The 22,627-nt window shown below is 36.3% G+C and overlaps 1 protein-coding gene across 1 annotated transcript in view; it reads left to right on the top strand.

Moving 5' to 3' along the window:
- SUGCT (succinyl-CoA:glutarate-CoA transferase) overlaps positions 1–22,627 on the top strand; it is a 313,226-nt gene that overhangs the window by 134,263 nt on the left and 156,336 nt on the right. The window contains exon 12 of the mRNA XM_084207991.1: positions 1,603–1,705. Within this exon, the coding sequence (XP_084064117.1) occupies positions 1,603–1,705 (103 nt within the window). The remainder of the gene's footprint in view (positions 1–1,602; positions 1,706–22,627) is intronic.

Raw genomic sequence — 22,627 nt, 5'->3', positions numbered from 1 at the left:
TTGTGCAGTTGTTTGAGCCCCAAACTTTAACACTAGATGGCTATGAATAACAAGACTGTACAGATGATGAGAATTGTTGAATGGAAGGTACTGAAGGGAAACATAAATTGTATTTTAGACTAAAATCATGGTCAATAGCTGCAACTAATGAGGAAGGAAGGTTATCTGCCTCTCTAGAATTACCTTTTTCCCCAGTTTCCTGCAACGTACCTGGTTCTAGGTATGGCTGCAACAGAGCCATTGGATAAACCCTAGATGGGTTCAACAGCAGCACCATCTTTATGGCTGACTGCATCTTTACCATGAAGTCACTTTAATATTCAATGAAGTACATTGCAATATTCTTCTATCTGTTTTATTTGGAAGCAGTGCTGCATTATGCTTCATTCTTTCATGACTCATGCTTGATTTTATAACACATTTTGCACTTTTAAGACCTTTTATTTTGATTTTTCTTTTTTATTGCTCCTTCCATTTCTTCTAGAATTGCTTGTTGACTTCAGGAATAAGTCTGCTAGCTCTGAGAAAGGACCATCCATATTTTGTGCTAGAAGTAAAGCTGAATTTTATTCTTGTTGTTCCAAATTACTCTTAAGGAACAGCAAGCTGGTAGCTATAGAACACAGTAACTGAGTGCCCCTTTTAAAGGTTTCTATTAATTTTGTTTCCATTGGATCTTTAAATCACATCTAATTTCTTTTCGGTGTTGGGTATATCATGAAGCCAATCTTTGATTTCTAATACGCTGGTAGACCTCTATGGTATTTATTTTCCTGAACTTTAAAATACTATCTCCAAGTAAGTTCACCTTTGATCCAGGATCCCAGACGACTGCAGAAAATGCCATCTCTCAGTGACTGGTATTGTTTCAGCAGTGTCTTTTCTTCATGTATGCAACTTCAGTAGGCAGATGAGGAAAGAAAATCTATCTAGCAAAACAGGGGAAATAGAGTGGTGTTACAAGTTATGAAATGGAATGCTTAGAAAGAGATAAAATGAGCTTTTTGCATGTGATACAAAGACCTGGAGCAATGTGTTCACCAGCATACAGGCACCGTGTATATATGATGAACCGGGTGTTCTTAGGATAGGTTGTACAACCATACAACAACAAAAAAAAAGTGATCAGTTTTGTTATCTGACCTAAAAATGTGGTTTTTAATCCTGATGCATGTTTTTGATGGTGCTTTACATCAGCTCTTAGTGAGCAGTATTGTCTGGTACTTGCACTATATCTTTTTGTTGTTAAATATGACATAATGGGAAACAAATGTGAAACACATTATTATAATTAAGGAAGGGAGGAAACCCATTGATCCTTATTTAAAACTGATGACAAATTTAACTTTACATCATTCCTGCATTGCTTCAGATGATCAGATAGAAACAGAAGTTCATTCAGAGATATTCTTTCCCCTGTGTCTTTGGGTTTTGCATCTCTGAAGAACATAGGTAGTACATTTTTGTTATTTTATTCACTGACTGGGAAGAAATCAGTGGAGAGGAGTATGGAAGCACTGAAAGAGAAGAGAGACATGCTATACATTCCTTAGGATCTGAAAGCATAGTGTCTAAACCACATTCATTCTTATTTGCTCTCAGGTTTTCAGAAAAAGCGACGATCGAGTGGTTGCAGCTCTTTGAAGGCAGTGGGGTTCCGTACGGGCCGATCAACAACATGCAGCAAGTGTTCTCAGATCCTCAGGTTGGTCCTCACCAAGTGTCTTCTGTACATTATACCATGTGTCCTACAAGTGCTGAGTAAGGATCATTCTCCTGCCGCTCAGACCTGATTTTCCCTACTTTAAAATGGGATTTGAGAGGTTCATGATGGATTGAGTTTCAGCCAATAGTAGGCCATATAAAGAAAGAAATACAGATGTTTAAATGAATTATATGCTTGGGAATTCAGATTTTGTCACAACAAATCAAACCATAGGTATTCCATATCTCACATAGAGAGTCTATATTTCAAAACTGGCTGGTAAAACAGAGAAAGAAACCATAATATACTATGTAATTGCATTTTATCACATAGATATGCAGAAAAGCACCTTTTTTTGAGTCCTGAAAGAACTAATTTTTTGTATGGAGTATGGATAACCAAAATCAATTCTGTTTGAAAAAAAAAAAAGGCAACATTTTGACTGGAAAAAGAAAAATGAAGCACAAAATCCATATAAAGAAAGAAACCTTTTCTTGGCCTGGTGGTTTCAGTAGCTAAAACCAGTTCATCTCTGTATTTTTTTAAAATATTGCACTGGATTACGCCTATGCTTAATGATAAACATTATTTTTATACTTTAGTATCTGGAGAGTTACATTATCTTCATATTTCCTGATGCCTTCCTTGCTTTTTGACTGTCTGGCTTAGGAAGGGTTAAAGGGCCCAAGATAAATTGAATTATACTGTCTTGAGTACTGCAACTGAATATTTTATGGCTGTTATAGTGTGTGATGAATCTCCTCTAAGATGATTTTTACTAAAGAGAATTGCAAGAAAAAAATGATTGATCAATGACTGTTCTGGTATTTTCTTCCAATTTTGTACATGTCCATGTCTGCTGTCAGAAGTGTTTGTTGCGACTGTGATTGCAGTGTTGGGAAAATAAGAGCAGGCAGAGCAATCCCTGTCTTAAAAATTACATTTATAATAAATGTTTGTTATAAATATTATTATATTTTAGAGACATAAAATAATATTTGTTAGGTGACTGCAGGGAAAGAATATTTTTTTTATTAAATAAATACACTCTTTCTCCTTAAAATGATGTAGTATCATGCCGTAAAATAAGCATGGGCCAAATTTTTCACTTCATAACTTTCACAGGGATTAAGATTGGGCTTTGAAGAACATACAGCAAGAGTATTTTACTCAGACTTGGCTCTGCTTGGGGCAACATTGGAAAAATATTCTGTGCTCTTTTTGATGCTGTGAATTTTAAGAAGTTGAGTCTACTCTGAAAGAGACTGTTTTTAAAACATTATATGTCATTGGCTATTACCTCCCAGATTGGAAAGAGGTTATCTTGGCTACCTTGCTCTTGTTAGAATTCACCTAAATAACATTTTCACATATATAATATTATGTTATATATATATGTGCTATTTATATATATGTGTCAGGTTATTACTTGACATAGCCTATCAACAAAAGGGGTCATGGTGCTTTGCAGTTAGATATGGCATGTTTTTTGAAATATTTTTCTGTAAGGGACATGCTAATATCTTCCCCATGAAACTGCTTCAAAGCCTTGTTTTTTACACACTTCCCTGAAATACGTGGCACCTGGACATTGCTACTGGAAACTTAATGCCAATATTTGTGCATAGCTGCATGTTATACCTTTATTTCATCTCTGAAAGAAGTGTTTTCTCACAGATAGTTTCAGTTCAAAGGAAGCAGGGAAAAAAAAGACTGAGACTGTCTGACTGGGGAAGAAATTTATCACCTGAGAGACTGTAATCAAGGTGCCCTCTGCACTATGAAACCCCAGGTATAATAGGAGAAAACCAGCATACACCAACAAGAACATACTCTAATCACAGCTAGATTTTTCATAGAATCAGAAAATACTTTGAGTTGGAAAGGATCTTTGCGAGGTCATCTACTCCAACAACCCTGCAATCTGCAGGGGTATCTTCAACAAGATCAGATAGCTCAGAAGCCCCATCCAGTTTGATCTTGAATATTTTCAGGGACGGGGCATTTACCATCTATCTGGGCAACCTGATCCAGTGTTTTCTGACCATCATTGTAAGAACTTTGTTATAGCTAATCTAAATTAACCTTTTTTTCAGTTTGGAGTCATTAACCCTTGTTCTATACTAACAGGTCCTGCTAAAAATTCTTATAGTCCCTCCCCTTTAAAGTACCGAAAGGCCACAACAGGGAATCCCCAGAGCCCTCTCTTTTCCAGGATGAACATTCCTAGTTCTCTCAGCCTTTCCTCACTGCAGAGGTGCTCCAACCAGCTCTCTGATCATCTCCACTGCACTCCTCTGGACTCCTCCAACTTGCTCCTTCTGATACTGTGGACCCCAGAGCTGGACACAGTACTCCAGGTGGGATCTTATGACAACAGAGTAGAAGGGGAGGATCTCTTTCTTGATGGGCTGGTCACACTTCCTTTGATGCAGCCTGGGACACATTTCACTTTCTGAAACACAAGCAAACATTTCTGGCTCATTTCTGACCTCTCATCTACCAGGTCCCTGTATTTGTTCTCACAAGGGCTGCTCTCAATCTTCTTATGCCCCAGCCCATATTGATCCTGAGGGTTGCCTTGACCCTGGTGTAGAACTTTGCGCTTGGCTTTGTTGAACCTTGTGATGTTCCCATGGGCCCACTTCTCAAGAATGTGAGAGTCCCTCTGGATGGTATCCTATCTTTCAGGTGTGGTAACTGCACCACTCAGCTTGGTGACATCTGCAAACTTGCTGAAGGTCCACTCGATCCCTTTGTCTTCATTGATGAAGACATTAAATAGCATTGGTCCCAGTAAGCGCCTCTGAGGGACACCACTTGCACCAAAATCATGTTTCACTGGGTCATTGACACATACCCTCTGGATGTGGCTATCCAACCAATTCGTTATTCACCTATTCATCAGTCCACCCATTTTCTTATGTAAAAATCTGAACACAGATTTTTATCAATTATGAAAACTTTGTAATAATTCTTCCTAGTTCTCAGACTCAGTTTAGATCAGAAAATACAGTTCTAAGAAAGATGTCATTCAATTTGCATATGATAACCATGCATACTGATACTGTATGACATGTTAAACTCTTTAATTTTACATAACACTGTTTAATCATAGCACAGTTAACTGCTTCTCATTGCCATTTGCTCTCAACCATTGTGAAGAGTCCAGAAAAACACCAAACCCAGTGATTTGGGCTCTAATTCTAATAGATAATACACAGCCTTAGCTAACATCTTCCTTTTTGTGTGTTACCATCAAGATTGCATCTAAACATTTTATTTACTTCATTTACTGCCATTACCTTCCTCCTTCATCTTTGGATTTTTACATCCATAATGCAAACACCTTGCATTGTAAGTGTAGTCTTGCACGGTGACCAAGATGCACTGCACAGATGTCAGCTCAGCTGTCAGTAATGCTGTAAAGGCTGCTCTAGGCTGGTACCAGATGAAGACAGAAATCTGGGGAGGGGCTGGAACAATGCAAGGGATGGCTAGAAGCCCATGTGAGGAAGCAGGGGGAAAGACAACTACAGGAGATGATTGAAATAGTCTAATGGAACTCAATTGGCTACAGGCTGGTTGTGCTTTCAAATTTTATTTTAACTAAAAGGACCTCAGAGCTCTGAAGGCTGGGAGTGGCTTATATAACTCCTTCTATAAACTGAGATAAAACAACATATTTTTTGATCCCAGGACATTTCACTAATATCATTAACAGCTTCAGTTGTACTCCAAGTGAACTGCCAAAACCCAGGAAATTTCTTACTCAGTTGGAGTGCCAGGTGATACTGTTTTTCCATGAATGGAGTTAAATGTCCACTTTTCCCACTGATTATAATCTTTTATTCATTTGTGAAGTAAAAATGAATACCGCAGGCATTTGTACTGGTAAGTCAATCAGTCTGTGGAGAGATGTACGCGTGTACTTGTGCATATTTGGATAAAACAGCTGAGAGAAAAAGGAGATTGACTAGTTAAGGAAACAAATTTTTTAAAAATGTGAGGGAGAAAGCAATGTTTGTGAAAGTTCTTACAAATGCTTAATAGAACAGTATAGACTATGAAAATTTATATAGTGAAACTTTAAAAAACTATTTTTAAAAAACATGCTCTTTTAACCAGGCCAGGATAGTACAAACATTAAAAGAATTCTTAAAACACTTAAAAATCTCATGAGTGACCTCAGTGTGGTCCCATTTTACATACCCTGGGGAATATGTGTGTGAAATACAATGTGGCTTGAAGCTTTCCAAACAAAACAAACTTAAAAGAGAATACCATTTTTAATAGAAACTATTCAAATTCTCCCAAAAGATAAAACAAAACAAAAACAGGTACGCACTGTACTGCAGCTAAGTATGCAAGGACAAAGATCTTTGCTGGTTAAGTGAGGTGACTGAAGGTATTTTTTTCTTCTTTAGAACACTGTCCTTGCCTTTTTTGCACTGTAATTTCTTTTAACATTATTTTATAGAGTGTTCTTACTTTAATTAAATAGCTGACATAATTCAGGAAGCACCAAAACAACTCAGAAAAAAATGGGCAGTTTAATAAACTGTAATCTGGTGTTTTACTATATTAAATCCATTCATGTTGATGAGTTTTACTATATGAATGTTGTCAGCTGAAAATAAAATAAAAACCATGCAGTGGTACTTCCCCCATGCCCCCCCAACAGTTCCAGTCATACCACACAAGTTGAGTACATCAGGTGTAAGACATCATCCTGATGCATCACTTCTGAGAAATATGGGGAGGGAAATATCGGAGCTGAAATATCACAGCTGGCCCTGATTTCAGCTCCTGCCAAACACCTGCAGACTCTAAAAGGATACCATAACAAAACTCCACCCTGTGGCAAGAGGCCATCCCTTAACAACCCTTCCCTGACTTTGCATCACTATAAAAATTAATTTAACATTTTTTACTAAAACCTTAGTCTTCCTGTCCCAGAAGGCCATTACAGTTCCTTTAGCCATTTCTCTGAATATGCCTCAGGAAAAAAAAGTCACAGTAAATTCAGTCTTGAAATATCTGATAGCTGGTAATTATTTGATGTTTTAAGTTTATTATTTGTGAAATCTTATGAAGGTGATAGTTTATTTTTTTTCATTAACCTTCAGATTGCCTCTTATTTTGGAAGTCATTTTGTATGCATCCTGGCAGAAAAATTTCCTAGCATCTGGTAAAAGCTTCTACAGTATTTTGAACATATAGAAGAGCAAAAGTTATAAAATGTGTAGGGTTTTTTTGCTTTGGTGGTGGTTTTTTGTTACTTTTTTTTTTTTTTTTAAATTGTGTGGATTTTGGTGCTGGTTTGTGTTTGATTTTGGTTGGGGGTTATTTTGTTGGCTTTTTTTTTTTTAATAGGACCATATTTAATTATTATTCTCTGTTGAAATATACTTTTGTGGCATATTGAGGGCTGTCCCAAGACGAATGAAATTATATTCATGTTCATAATACTCTAGGGAGGTTTTTTACATGTAGAGGTTTCTGCAACTGAAAAGCAACTGATTGAAGGCCTAAGGCAATATGATATTTCTGGAAGTAATTCCTAACAGACAAGAGAGAGGAATTAAATTTTGTATGTGTCTATTAAATAAGTACTAAAACTGGTTGGAAATCTTACGATGGAATGTTTTTACATTTAAGAATGCCAATTCATTAAAAGTGAAACAACCCGATGAACACATCTAAAATTAAACTGTACTTTGAATCAGAAAGTCAGCTGTATTCATGCCTCTCTTGCTAAGCTGAAAATGTGCATTGCCTGGCTTTGGTGTTTCAAGACAAATTTTTACTTCCATTTTTAAATTCTGTGCAATGAAAAAACACCACACCACCAACCATACCCAATTTAATTTTGTCAAGAGTAGCTCTCTTGTACTGAATTACAAATGTTTTCAAGCTTTTGGCCTGTAGTAATTTTATAAAAGTGGATTATGTTCTAAAGGGAGTGGATTAAGAATGGAACATATTTTGAAGAAGTAAAATGGAAAATCCAATTCCAGTACAGTTTGTAGTGTGTGATTTTCACATAGACACAATTATGCATTATATATGTATTCTATATACAGATGTTGTAGGAAAGTCTCAAAATGAAATAGCACTTGTATTTTGGTATAAGAAATATTGTAATAGGAAGTTTTAAACTTAGTGTTTTAAACTTTGGCTGTAGTGAAATCTGGTCTATGACTGTGCCATGTTTGTGCATGGCCTGCCTCTGTTACAATGACATGTGGAAAGCTTATAGTAGAGAAGTCTTGAAAAAAACCTGTACGCTTATGTTAATGACAGGATTTTGTCTGTACACACATTTAATATACAACTACTGTCTAGACAGTACGTAGTACTTACAGACAGTGCTATAAGAAAAAGAATAGTAAAGAAGGAGCTCAACAATTTCTATTATGAAGTTTTGTTTTTGTTTGCCTTTAGCTTTCCAGAATTTCCAGTGCTGGTTGTCTGCTTGAATCTCAAGTACATTGGGAACATTTCTAGTAAAACAACCCATTCATGGGGGATAAAAAATTTCCAGAAATAAGATTTTTTTTTACCATACCAGCATATTCTGACAACTAGGTTTTGCCTGGGAGCTCTTCTCCATTTTAAAGAATTAGCTCTTGTCCAAGAGACTTGAGCAGAAAGTTGATGGCAGTGTCACAGATATGCTGTTTTCTGTTCCATGATTTAAAGATTAGTGGAAAGAAGTTGGCTGTTAGTAAAGAGGACTGGAGATCCACACAGTGCATGCTTTCCCCTGTTGCCACATGCTCTCCAAGACCTTTATGAATTTTGTGAGCCTGAAGGTGCCAGTTTGGCTTGAGATCTAGATAAGAAATTGTCTAACTACATTAGATAAAAGGTTTAGGGTTTTTCCATGCTTGAATTTTGATTTCTAGAAATGCTACAATAAATAAGAACAATGCCAACATGAGAACTCACTCACTTTACAGTAGAACCTCTAATTCATATGCATTGTGATATTTTTAAAACAAGTAATGTCTTTCTGCTGTATCATCTTCCTGAAACATGCAGGACAGACTTGACTGATCATTAGGAGGGTATTGAGTCTGCCTTCTGAACCAGGTTGTTGTCTGTCAAATTCTAATTCATTTGATTCAGAGTATAAAAAGAAGTGAAAGAAGTAAGTAGCAGAAATATAGCTTCCTTTTTATAGAAGGTGAATGTCAGACAGGAACTTCTTCCTGCATCTGCCATACAGTTCCCACATAGTTTTGGATAAGTCGCTTTAATCAAAACATTAAAAGATCATTTCAGGTGTGTGCTTCATGTTTTGAGTACCTGCCTTGTGATGCCACATTCAAAAGGTGTAGTAGTGCTGAGTCCTCATGGATATAAATGAAACTGTTGAAAGTATTACTGGAGCACCTGAAAAATATGATGTTGTTAAAATAGCTGAAAAACCTAACATAGTGGGTTTATTCCTAATTTTCTCTATTTTGGCTTCTTAGCCATGAAGTTGGAACTTTGAGAAGCAGTGTTGTAAAGATGCAGTAGTTATGCTTCTGTAAAGTATAACTTCTCATGTGAAAGCATCAGAGAATTTGGGAAATTAAATTTTTTATCATGTGATTTAACTCATGTATATTAAAATAGGGCTGATGAAAGTGACATCTTTTCTGAATGATGGGGGAGCCTGACAGGAAATAAGTTGAGCATGCACTTAGATTGCACTGCATTTTCTTTGTGCAAGCAAGCAAATGATGCTTAGGAGCAACAATTTTTCAGTGCCCTTGTGAGTGTGTATATATATATGAATGGTATGTCTTTAGCTAATCCTATTTTCACTGAGAAGAGCGTGATCCAAGTATTTGTGGGTTATGAAGAATATTAAGTTCTCAAAAAAGAGATCCATTCTCATAAAATACTCAGTTGTGTTTAAAAATTACATTGCGGTTGTGGCCGTTCAAGGGGATGAAGAGCCACCTAGCCTTTCTGGGCATTTCCTTCTAGAAGCACGTGTGTCAAAAAGCCATGCTTGGGTATGAAGCAGAAAGCCTGTTTTTGAAACCTCTCAGTCTTTGTTAGACATCAGCCTTAGGAGTCTATAATGAGGCACATGTCCCTTGTGCCTCAAACTCTTGGATTAATTTCTGTACCTGCAGGAGTTACACATTGGTTCGCTAATCTTGCAGTTCATCAAACTGGCATCAGTTGTTTTTAAAGAATTTGTATTTGGTGTCTTACATTACTGGAGTGTGCTCAGGATAAGGCCAGCAAACTTTGATCTACTGAGTTAGATGTGTAAGTTCTGAGAAGTTCCCTACAGAACCCAGCCCTCATTTCTGTTTGTATAAAGTATATAACTGTGGATCAATTATAAGTATATAAAATCAAGCAAGAAAACAACATTGTTTGTTTTGAAATATTTTTCTAAGGTAGCTGTGACTTCATTTACTAAGCAAATTTTAAGTAGACTCAATAATAAACACTGTGATTTCAGATTAAATTTTAGACATGCTTCTGAATAAGTTCCTTGAACAAAGGGTTGCTTTTCATGTTTCTTACCTTTTTTTTTCCCCCAAATAAATGCCACCAAGTTCTCTTGGAGTTCATTTGAACGTAGCCTGCAAGGTTTTTTTGTGTCTCTCAGAGGCCATAAGGGCTAGATTTTATCCTTGGTCTTTATTACTTGTATGGATTACAAACTAATCTACTTATAAGTAGCGGAGTAAAGCTTTGTAGCATGATATAAGTTCTGTAGGCATGAAAATACTAAAGATATTCTAAAGAATACATATTACAGAATCTCTCAGATGATTGCAACAATTGGTGATGGTACATGTATCCCAGCAAGGAAGAAAATAAAATGGAAAATCCAATGACAACAACAGAAATTGTGCTGAAACTGCAGAAACTGTGCAAATCAGGCTTTACTTATAATTTGGTTTTCAGGTGCCTTACCTGAGTGCTCAACTTCCTTTAAAAATCTTAGCTCAAGCCATGGCCCTGGCCTGTCATCTTGAAATGACAAGATTTCCACGCTCATTACCCTAAGTTCATCTTGGTGTCCCAATCACTGCTGAAAAAAAGGATGATATTTTCAAATGAGATGCTGACATGTTTATTTTACACTGTAGTTATACAATAACATTTAAAGAAAGTGTACTGTTTTAGTTTTATGCCTCTTAATAACAAGGAGAAATATCTGAGCCATCAGAAGACAAGAGTGTGGGCTGAGTAGGAGTGGGTATTTGAAGATACAGATTTCCATCCACGTCTAAAAGGCATTAGTCAGGTAAGCTTTCTCTGTCATTGCCATTTTCTCTCTCATCTCTGACTGGTTTCATGTAGGTTTCTACTATTATTCGAGTAGACAGTTTATGAAGAAGCAGGAAATGTTTCCTCACTGTGCATGGCCAGTCAGGCCAGGAACATAACCACTGTATCAAATAATTCATTCGAAGTTTAAAACTGCCTATAGCATTCAGATATCAACACTTGGAGCAGCCAGCTATGTGCTGAAATTTTCTTCACACAATTTCAATTGGATAGTTAGCAGCCATAGCATTGAATTAGAACAATTTAAATAAAAAATTGTGTGATTTTGTAGTATATGTTTTGAATGTGAAACTTCTGTTGAATTACATATAAATCTGGGTTAATATTGTTGATCTGAGATGCTCTTAAAATCCTTTTTTAAGTCCTGAAAAACAATCTGGATTTCTTGCTAATTGAAAAACGCTAATCAACAAAAAACTGGATTTTGATCAGATTTACAGACAGAACTTTGGGAGTACCCAGTTGAATTTTAATTGCCTAGGATCACATCTGAAACCCCTCATAGCTCACAGAATAAGAAAATTAAAATGAAATTACATGAAAGGTCACTACAATATGAAGCTAGTATAGTAAAGGTGATTAATAGTTGTATTAAACATGAAATCCTGATTCACATGTGAGATAAGAGAGACAGAAATCAGGAATTTGAAGCCAAGTTTACAAATGGTAAGAGAAAAACAAAAGAATAAATTGAGATGCCAAGCAGATGGTATTTACACTATGGATCCCAGTTCAATTTCTAAGAAAAAAAACAGTAAGTTAAAAAAATTCTCTTTAAAACCAACCAAACAGTACTAAGTTACTCTCTCATGCTTTTCTACCAGAGTTGCAAATATTACATTCTTCTGTGATGGGCTGTATGGATTGGTGGACAGAGAGTTTTGAGAGTTTTGCAAGGACCATTTTGAGGGATTGCTATGTGTTTCAATGAGCTGGGTGTTGGAGAGAAACTTCTCCTAAATGTAGTCTGATGCTCTTTTGGCATAGAACAGGGGACTGTAACACATTTTCCTGCAGTCCTCAAGTCACACCCAAAGGGGACATGAACAGAAACACCTTTTTGTCTCTGCACACCTTGTTCTTCCAGACACTGTATTTGCACAGGTTCAGAAATGAGAAAGAGAAATTAGGAATTCTCTACTCCTTCCTGTGCTGCTTAAGACACCTGTTTCTTGAAAGCAGTTGGTCTCTGTGCTGGTCATCAAGATAAAAGCTTTGAGTTTGAGAAACTCTTTAAAGCAGTTATGTAATAACAGATTTTGTAATATTCTCCCTCTTTTTCCTGATTCCCCTGAAAAACTGTGAAGTGAGAAGAATATTTACTGACAACTTGAGAGTGCAAACTATCTCCCTCTTTCCCCTCACAATTCCTATGTTTTTATGGTCCCTCAGATTTAAAAGACTTAGTAATCTCCCATCTTCCCATGACTTTACTGAACTGGTTGTGGTTATGCAATTTCTTTCATGTTGAAAACTGCAGTAGCAAATTTGAACTGCCCATTTTTGATTCTTCTGTATACCCTGGTACTAAGACATGTTAACAAAAATACAAATGCTTTCCTACTACTTTCATGGCCTTGCTTTTCATCTTTAGGGATTTTTCTAACTATTGACTCTGTTTTTAACATTTCCCTTGTGAACTTAATATTAAATCTGAAACTTGTGTCTTTAACTGTCTGTATAATATGTATTTTCTGTAGCATTTATACGAAACTTATCCTATTGCATGGTATATTCTAGAGGGAACTTAAGTTCTGTTGATACAGTATTCTGTATTGCTTACTCTCCACCATAAACTATTAAATTTGAAAAGAGTTAGACTTCGAATGACAAGCCCTATTTATCATAAGAACCTGTTGAATTTTTCAGTGTTGCACATTCTTATTTTAAGGGCATAAGAATATGCACTTAATATGAGTGCATACTTGAGCATTTCTAAGTCATGTGTTTTGAAACACAACATATATCCTTGATTATAGACCGGTATTTCTTTAATTGCTTTTTTTTCTTAAGGCCTAACTTAGTAAATACAGTGCTAAAACTAGTGTCAGTTATAAATACGTGCTTTAAAAGAAGGTGGCATTTAGTGTCTCTGCTGTGAAATTTCAAAATATTTGGAAATTTCATAACACGCTTTCATGTCTTTATCCTCTGAATATGCTCCTTCAGAATCTAAAAAATGAAAATGATTCTCAGCCAAACAGCCGTTGTAATTGAAATTAAAGGCACAGTAAGACTAGGACAATTGCTAATCAAGTAGATGTCTTACTTCATCCTTTATTGGAAGAAGGTTTATAACAGTAAAAGCAAATTATGGATCCTTGTGACATGTTTGCTCTTCTATGAGACTTCAATCCTCGCATATTTCCTATTTTAGGGCAAAATGCAAATGCATTCATTCTCACTGTGTATGTTTTACTTCACTTTTTAGATGAGTGATGGAAAAATAAGCACGAAATAAAAGCACGTGGAGATAGTTTATATCTTCACAAGTCATCTAGGAGAGGGTGCAGAAGGAAGTGTCACTGTGATTTCACAATACAATACACTTTTCCAAACTTCTTGGCAGTTTTAACTGAATTTTTGTTTTGAACACACCAAATTCTGTAGATATAAACCTTCTGCTGCTTCAAAAGGAAACAGATTCACTCCTCACACTGTAGTTGTATTCTCTTGGAGATTATTGCCTTTGCATCAGTTTGGCCTTTGTCAAATTGAAGAAGCAAAAGCCAGTGCTGCAATCCTAATTGATGTAGTTGTCTAACTGACCATCTAAATAACCCCAGAACTCAATGGGGCAATGGGTGAAGCTGAAAAAGTGTTTACTTAAGTATGAATATGGTTTGATTTTGGCTATGCCATTAATTGAAAATTAATATGCGAGCCATGTGGATGTTGAAAAGACAACAAATTATATTAGATAGCCAGTGAGTTTGGTTTGTTAATTAACTGTTTCCTTTATTTCAGGTGAAACTTCCAGTAGGTAGGCCAGCCTTTGGGTCAGTAGAAAGAAACCTCAACATGAGTATTTACCATTAGATCACAAATTCATTTATAGAGGCTGCTACTTTACTAGAGGGGGTGTGGAGAATTTAGTGCTAATTGCTCAGTCTTGACTTCTCAGCAGATCACAACAGAAATTACAGAATTCTTAAACAGATTTTAGGCTTTCGTAATAAAGGTATTTTTCTAGGTTTGTGTCAAGAATGTTTTTTACTGCTTTTTGTACACATTTTCCAATGAAATGAGAAGAAATAGACGTTATAACAAAGTATAAAATCTATACATAGCAATTAAAGGCTTGAAATTTATATGTATATAGTGTAATTAGGAATTATTTTACCAGTTGTAGAATAAGAGAACATAGTCTTGCTGCAGAGGAATCTTGCCTGCTGATCTGTGTGGTTACTTAATAAGACATCACATTTGCCTGAAGTTTTGAATCAAAACTTGCATTTAAAATAGATTGCAGCTTGATTTAACTGGATTAGAAATTATGAAAGGGGATTATGTGAGATTTTTTCTTAGAAAACCTCCATCTTCTTATATATGCTTATGAAGAAGCCCCAAATTCCAGTTTCATGTTTAATTTTAGAATTTGTTCAAAGTCTCCAGAGAGGTTATAGAAAGTGATAAAAGTGTGTAAGGAGATTGCAGTAGCTGATAATATCCATCATGTTTTCTCTATGTAGCGCCTGCATGTTTTAGTTGGTTGAGTTAAACAGTGAAGTTCTCCCTTCTCAGTCCCCTGCGGTGGAGTCATTGCAGCTGTTCTCAGGGGAGTAAAAGACTAAGCATATTTGCTGACCTAACAATATTTTCTGTTACCAAAGCAAAGGATTTTTGCAAATGTGTGTAACCTCATGCTGATATGCACTTTTCCTAGCAGAGAAGTATTTGACGGATAAACATTTCTTTCCTGCTTTCTTGAAATACTGGTATTATGGACTGACTTTGCTCCTGTCAGAAAAAATGTACTTAAAAGCAGGTTGTTGGGTTCCCCCCTCCCCCTTTTTTTTTTTTTTTTCATAGTCTCTGTCTTAGGATTTTGCTTCTTTAGACAGCAATTACGTGAAGTAGAATGGGACTAACTTTTTTAGTGAAGCAATCACCAGAATATGGTTCTGGGAGTGATAAAATTCTTTGTAACTTATATCAAATTCATGAAATAATTTTAAATATTGTCAAAAGTTTAAATGTGAATAAAGTAGCAAGGAGAAAATCAAGCCCTTTTACAAATACTGTGTCCTGGATCAAATGTGAGATCTGAGGAAATGTTTCCCTTCAGTCAGATGGATGCTCACTAGCATAAATGTTATGATATTCTATTATGATTGTGGTATTATTAAGATGGGATTTTTTTCCCTTGAAGAGAAATGATGTCAGACTGAGGTTAAATTAATCCAAGCCATCTATTTTTCTGATCCAGTGAGCTGCCTACCAAACAGCTGAAAACTGTGAGATCCTCAGCAGCTACTTTTGACAAGTGTAGCAGGAAGAGGGTCTGTCAAAGGAGCCTGGAATTAGTTCACAGCAGAGACATATAAATGGTTGTCTTTACTTCAATTAGAACATCTCATACAAACTAGATATTTTTCTTCATACTGAGGAGATCTGAGGTTGGGTATCAATTACTTGCCTGGCTTTGGAATTTAGAAACTTTAAAAGAAACTTCGTGCCAAATGTAAAGTTCATCTTTTTAATAAAATCTAGCTCACTAATTGCCCCAAATACATTTATGAGCTTTCTGACTTTCCATATACTTTGGAAAGTTTATGATAAATTCTAGATTTTTGGTAAAATGTTTCTTTTAAAACACAAATGTTTAAGGAAAATTTGACTTTTGGCTGGAAAATCTAACTTCATCGTCCCCTTTTTGTATAGTCAAAGTAACACATGCTTTTGGAACAGCTGATTTTTTTTAACAGCTGACTTAAACTCAGTTAAATGTCTTACACATTTGTAAACATTTCTCTATTTTTATTAATTGGTGCTGTTTTATACTGTCATAAATCAAGATAAGCATAATGGTGAGTAACAGCAGAAGGCAGAATAGGAACACCTTTATTTCATCTATATTCATTTTGAGGCAGAAGGTTCTTCATAGATTGGGTGAACTTGGTTTTCTCCACTAAGCTGATGATTTAAAATTCCAGCTTTAAAGTGTGGCTAAGTTCACAGCTTTGCATACAATGGCAACAGCTGAGTGTTGATTTGTGCCTTTTCTTGCTTTTAAACACCTGAGAATCTGTTTCTGCAAGGAGTGTTCTATGAGCAGTTTAGCATAACAGGACTTTGGAATATATTTTCTTGTTGCTAAATAAAATAAGTGCAAGAAAGAGACAGCTACAATAGAAACAAGTTATATATGTTCTTTTCAGAACAAGATGGAGTCTTCACCTGCTTGCATTACTTTGGCCTTTTCCTAACTCAAACAGCTCCAGGGAGTTGAATCTGAAAGGTGATGGACATTTTTGACCCCAATCCATCAACCAGCATGCTTCTCATGCAATGTTGCATTCACAACAGTGTGATTAGTCATGCTTTTTTTTGACACTTTACTAGTGTACACTTTACAATGTTTAATAATTTCCATTTCATTATTGAATTTCCTATATTCTTCCCACATAAAAGATTTTCTTCTAGCTGTTTTTGTTTCTGTTGTGACTGCCTTCCTCAAATGGTTTGCCTGTATTCTGCATGGATGAAAAAGTAGGTGGTGTTGCTAGGTTGCCTTTTTTTTGGAATTGTTTGCTGTGGTGTTCATCCTTATATGTCTAGTCTCTTTCCCTCTGCTGGAAATACTGTCTGTTCCTCTTGCTGCTATTTGCAATGCAAATTCATTGGGTGTTTTAAAAAATTTGTGTGTCTGTAAGTCTATATATTGCATATTTTTTGCAGAAAACTGCAGTTTTAGCATCTAGATGCACTCATTTAGTTCTGTGATGTGGCAGCTGATACACTACACTGTCGTATTTTTTCTCCAGTGAATTTTATTGAGATTTTAAAAATTCTTTGGGCCAAGGGGTGTGCTTCCAGCATTCATTTACATGCCACATTTCTCTGCAGCACTGAATACCTAGGAACAATACCAGCAATGTTAATTAAAGGATATGCATTAATGCAAAAATGCGTAAATGCCATTATAATATAGTGAAAATTCTAGCCATTGTACTATGCTCACTAGCACAAAATTATTTGTCCAATTTAGTGAATTTACATATTTTTATTAATTGGAAACTTCTTTTATTTCATGCAGTGTTGCATGGATCATACAATGTAGTTTGTGAGTTCAGCCCTTGTAAACCCAATGGTATGTAAAATACTGTCTGTTTCCCTGGGGTCCCTACAGGGGCCAATATTGTTTAAACTCCTCATTAATGACTTGGACAGGGGACTGAGTGAACCTCAGCATGTTTGCAAGTGACACCAAACTAGGGAAAGAAGTTGATATGTTGGAGTGTAGCTGCTATTCAGAGGGACTTTCACAGGCTGGACAAGTGGTCTAGCAGGAACCTCATGAAGTCCAAGAAAAGCAAATACAGGGTCCTGCACCTGAGACAGAAAAGCCTCAAGCAGCATTACAGCTTAGGGATTGCCTGGATAGAATGCAGATTTACACATGAAGGCCCAATGTCTTTATGTCTTAGACAGCAAGAGCAAGCTGAACAAGAGTCAGCAGTACGCTCTTGTGAGAAATGCTAATTCCTTGTTGCACTAAATAACTAAATCATGGCACCAGAAGTGCATGTTGACATGATAAAAGGCAATGGGTGTAAGTTGCAGCAAAGAAAATTCTGATTAGATATAAGAAAGAAAAGTTTTGCAGTGGTTTTAGTTAGGTTTTAGATCAGATATGCTGTGAAATTCTCATCCTTAGAGACAGCCAATACATGCCTGAACAAAAGTCTGAACAGCCTCTGCTTTACAGGGAAATTGGACCAGAAGACTACCAGAGGTCCGTGATGATCTACTAATGATGTATTTAAAGTATGATTGCACTCATTGTTTCAAAGATACAAGTAGTGGCCTCCGAGTAGGCAAGTAGGCATGAAAGCTCAGTTGTATGACCATGCAAATGTTTCTTAATAGAGGATTTTGAGTCCAAGCAATAGTTAAAATGGAGAAGGTATAGGGCTGTCAATATTTCAGTAGTTTAGAGGCATGTTCAAGCTGAAATTTCAGCAGGTATGCTTTTATTTTTTTCTTTTTACTGGTATCACTTCTGCCTTTTTCTGCAGTGGATGATTTTTTACACTAAGAAATTGGATCAATTTGCCAGCACCTGCAGAATAAGGAGAAAGAGATTTCCCTGCCCAAGAGATATATTTCTGAATAACTCTTTTTTTTTTTTTCCAGTCTGAAGGGAAAAAAAAAAAGAAAAAAAGGAGGAAAAAAGTGCTTTTTAGGGTCCACTGTATTAGGAAAAAAAGGGAAAAAAGTGCATAAACCAGACGGTTTTATTTAAAGCATCCAGAGCTGATAAGGGAAAAAAATGGAGATACAGCACACGGGCTGCAAATGCAGTTCTCATGATTTAAATCTGGAAGGCTGTACAGTACATCTGTTTAACATCTTGCAATTTCAAGAACTGTGCCTTGAAAACCTTCTGTCACAGTGACACATGAAATAAAAGGTTATGTTATGACTTTCAGATGCAAACCTGTAAAAGCTTTATCTAACAGCATACCATTTTTTATTAACCCATTGCTGCTCCTCACCCATAATTCTTTTCTGCCAGTGATGTTGTGAGAGATTCTACTGTATAATAAATGTCAACTCTGCAACAATAATTTTGCAATTGCATTAAATTACTTGTTTGTTGTATGTAAATGGAAGATTTACATGTCTGTGTATCTCCTCATTTGTTTTCTCTATTGCTCTTGTTATTCAGCTATATAATTTTTTTGATTAAAGAAATGGAAAGGATTATTCTATTTCTGTCATAAACTTTGAGAACAATTAGAGTGACTCAGAATAATTTCAACAGTCTCAAGATTTGTGATGCCATAAGGGATGAAATACTATCACGGCTTAAAGATAGTATTCTTTATTCAGAGCTCTGATTTCAAGGCTATGAAGTTAAAATAAGTAAGAGTAGAATAGTTGCCTGCTCATTAATTTTTGGTAGTTCTGCATTGAGTCAAAGATATGAGGGGCTTTATCCCCCAGAAATGCTTCATCTTCATACCTTTCCAGATCAGATTTTACAAACTTTCATCTAAACATAATGATTGAAGTCTGGTGGTTCCAAAAGTAGAGTCTGGAGATCGATCTTAATGTTTTTCACTTCTGTATTTTTTCAGAGTGACCTTGGTTAAATTATTCAGCTAGGTAGTGCTGTGTTTTCCATACTTACAAAATATGGAGAGTAATATTTACCTTGCTGAAACATGCTTTATTCACTATCTGCCAAACACTTTAGAGGTCTTTGGCTGAAATCTCAATGAGTGCTGCTATTTAATATGTTGAAGTGTGATTTGTTAGTTTTCTTTACAAGGCACAGATGGTCCCCAAGAAACAACGGGGATTTCTTTACCTCAAGGAGCTGATGCCATGCATACAGCAGAAATATCACAACAGTGAGCTCTGCTGTATGACCTACACTGAGTGGGTGTGTGAACGAGAGAGAGAGATAGCATTTCCTTCATAGACATACACACCCTCTGACCCAGACTAGGGAAGAATCTGCTTTGCAGAAGGTTTGCTTCAAGGGATTTTCCACATGTATTTTATTATGTTAAAGCTGATAGTGGTGACAAGTTGCACATTAAGTAACTGTTTCTTCAAAAATGTCCTGTTTATATTCTCTTTAGGAAAAGTGATGTAATACTCAGTTTTCTCAGATAAACAAAGTCATTGGTTATAGAGTAAGTTACTATTGCATATGAACCTTGCTCTCATCTGCCCCATACCTATTCATTTTTGGCCTCTGGCTTTGTACAATGATTACTTGCATGTTTAGGGACAAATGTGTTCATATTCACTAAGTTAGTAGCCAGTGGTTTTCACCAGGGAAATAAGTTTAGTATGCTGTTAGTAATTTGGTTTCAAAAATATCGGCAAGGACTTCAACATAAGAGTCAGTGAAACATGTGGTCCTAATCATTCCCTTAAGAAGGAGACATGGTCTATTTTCCATTAGCAATGGTGCTTACAGCAAATGAATAAATATAGAATGAAATTTACATGTGTATTATAACTTTAGTTTGTGTGTATGCATTCAAACATGCATGTGCATGTGTATGCTTAGGCATACTCCCAGTGAGTGTAAAATGATGACTGTTGTGACAGAGCCAGCCTTACAGAACAAGTTGGTTGGTAGATCAATTGGAAAATGCTGCTGTTTACAAATTAATTTCCCCTCCCTTCCCCAGGCAGTAAAGTTCAAAATGTACATTTGCGTCATGTAACTGGCATGAAAGAGCTACAGTAAAGTTTTTGTAGTGGTGTTGGTCTTCTAATATAGCCCTTACTCAGGTACATAATGACAGAATTGCAGCCCTCACCCCTTGCAACATGCTGTTCCAGTACACAGAGACCAGCTTTAGCTGGTCACACAGAGTATGGCACTGAGAAATGGAAGTAGAGAGAACTGCTGTACTTGGTCGGAGCTGTTTTATCTCATTGAATCATGAGATCATGAGGGTACCAAGAGTATTTGTGTTGATGCCTTACCCACTTCCTTCTTAGAAGAATTGCCATGAAGGTATATTGACTGGCAAAAATTAAGTCCTGTTTCTTCTTTGCCTTCTTGCCACCTTCCCACTGCTCTGACTGGAGCCTTCCAACGGCAGAGCAGCAAAGCAGAGCCCTGTTCTGCATTCCTCATTGCTAGGTTCCGGTGGGACATTAGAGCTGGGGCCTGGATTTATTTCCACTTTCTCTGGTTTTAGTAAGCTTTGTCATTCTTGACCCTCTATCATGTACAAGGGATAAAAACCAAGGGAGAAAGCAGTGCTTGGTTCTGCCTTGAGCATATTTTGAGTAGACCAGGTGTGAAGCAGAATGCAAACTACAACTCTTTTAGTGAAGAATTCAGCCTCAGCTTTTTCCCCTGAATTTATTTCTGAGGTAGCTCATTCAAAGATGACTGTTTGATAATATTCCTCTCCTCATGCTGCCATGAGCAGCATCTAACCTAAAGATGTGCATATAGATTGGGATGACAACATACCTATGAAAGGCGACAGCAGTCCATCATTTACTTCTAGGCTTGGTAATGCATGTGTGGTTACATCAGTCTTGGTCATTTCTTTATTTTTTAATTTCTTTATATGACTACATATGATCTTTATAATTGCTAACTAGGAACCATCTTAATAGTATATTTCAAAGATAAGAATTCACACTGATGAATGCTAAAATTTCATTCACAGAATTTTGGAAGTTTTTGAATAAAGAAAGTCTCCTTTCTTTCACAAGCACTGAAGCTGCTTCATATTTGACTAAAAGTACATCCATGAAATTGGTTTGCTTATAGTTTAATTTATTATTATAATACACTGTCTTTTTGGGGTTCCTTTGGTGGTTGGAATAAAGAGACAGAGGGCAAACCTATACTTTTCAATTTTTTTTCCTTTTCTTTTTTTTAAGAAATGCAAGCTAACTAAACTTAAATTATGGTTTTAAAGAAGAGATCAATTTTTCAAATACCAGTGTGGATTTTTGTCATTTTCCCCTCTCTTGTGAGCTTTTCATTGGGGATTTAATGGCATGCTGAATCTGGCATACTTGGAATGGCTAGCTCCAAGGCTGCAAAATTAAAAAAAAATAAGGTCCACTGGTTATGTTGTGACTCCTCATCTAAACCAGAGCTTTTGGCATAGATTCTAAGTCATGCAATGGGCCTTGTTTTGCTGTGGCCTTTTCCCTTTCCTTCACACATACTATATTTTGCCTAAAGGGTAATGCAAGCATTTTTTCACTTTGAACTTGTTAGTTGTGAATCTTCATTGCTGCAGTGTAGTGCCTTTTAAATGTGAAAGGTGTTGCTCTGATAATAGGTCCTTACATTGGTGGCATATATAATGCAGTCCCACAGCTGTCAACTCAGTGTTTACCTACTCCTTGATACTTGGGTTTCAGCTTTGAGAAAGCAATTTCAGCGTACATCAGTTCTATCTTAAATCAAGCAAATTGTAGAGGCACCATACACCCTGGTCAGGTACTATTTTTCCCTGAGATAGTTTAAAGATAAGATATATTGAGCTGTACTGGGAGCTTCACTGTGGACATGCACTCCCTCTGTCACATTTTGGAGGCTGAAGTCACCAGTACCTTAAACATTGTCTACTTTCTGTTAGTAAATTTGTGTCAAGTCCTGCATCTGTCACTTTTGGGACTGGTTGCAGATTATCAAGATAAATCTCTCCCACTTCTCTGCTGTATTCCTTGGCTGTATTGTCATCACTTACCCCCAGTCTTGTGTGTCATTCGTGGTCTTGTTTTCAGATGAGGGAGGACATTATTTCACAAAAGTAAATGTGTTCATATAAGCTTCACTCAAGTCAACACTTTCCATTTAAGAAAACTGCTTGGGCAAGTCCATAACTTCAACAAGACTTTCAGCATGTACTTAAAATACTTAAATGTTTAACTGGAGAG

Source organism: Fringilla coelebs (genome assembly GCF_963513975.1).
Source record: "Fringilla coelebs genome assembly, chromosome: 1".
Lineage (NCBI taxonomy): Eukaryota > Metazoa > Chordata > Aves > Passeriformes > Fringillidae > Fringilla > Fringilla coelebs.
The sequence above is the reverse complement of the archived record's forward strand: the minus strand, read 5'-3'. Positions and strand labels throughout refer to the sequence as shown.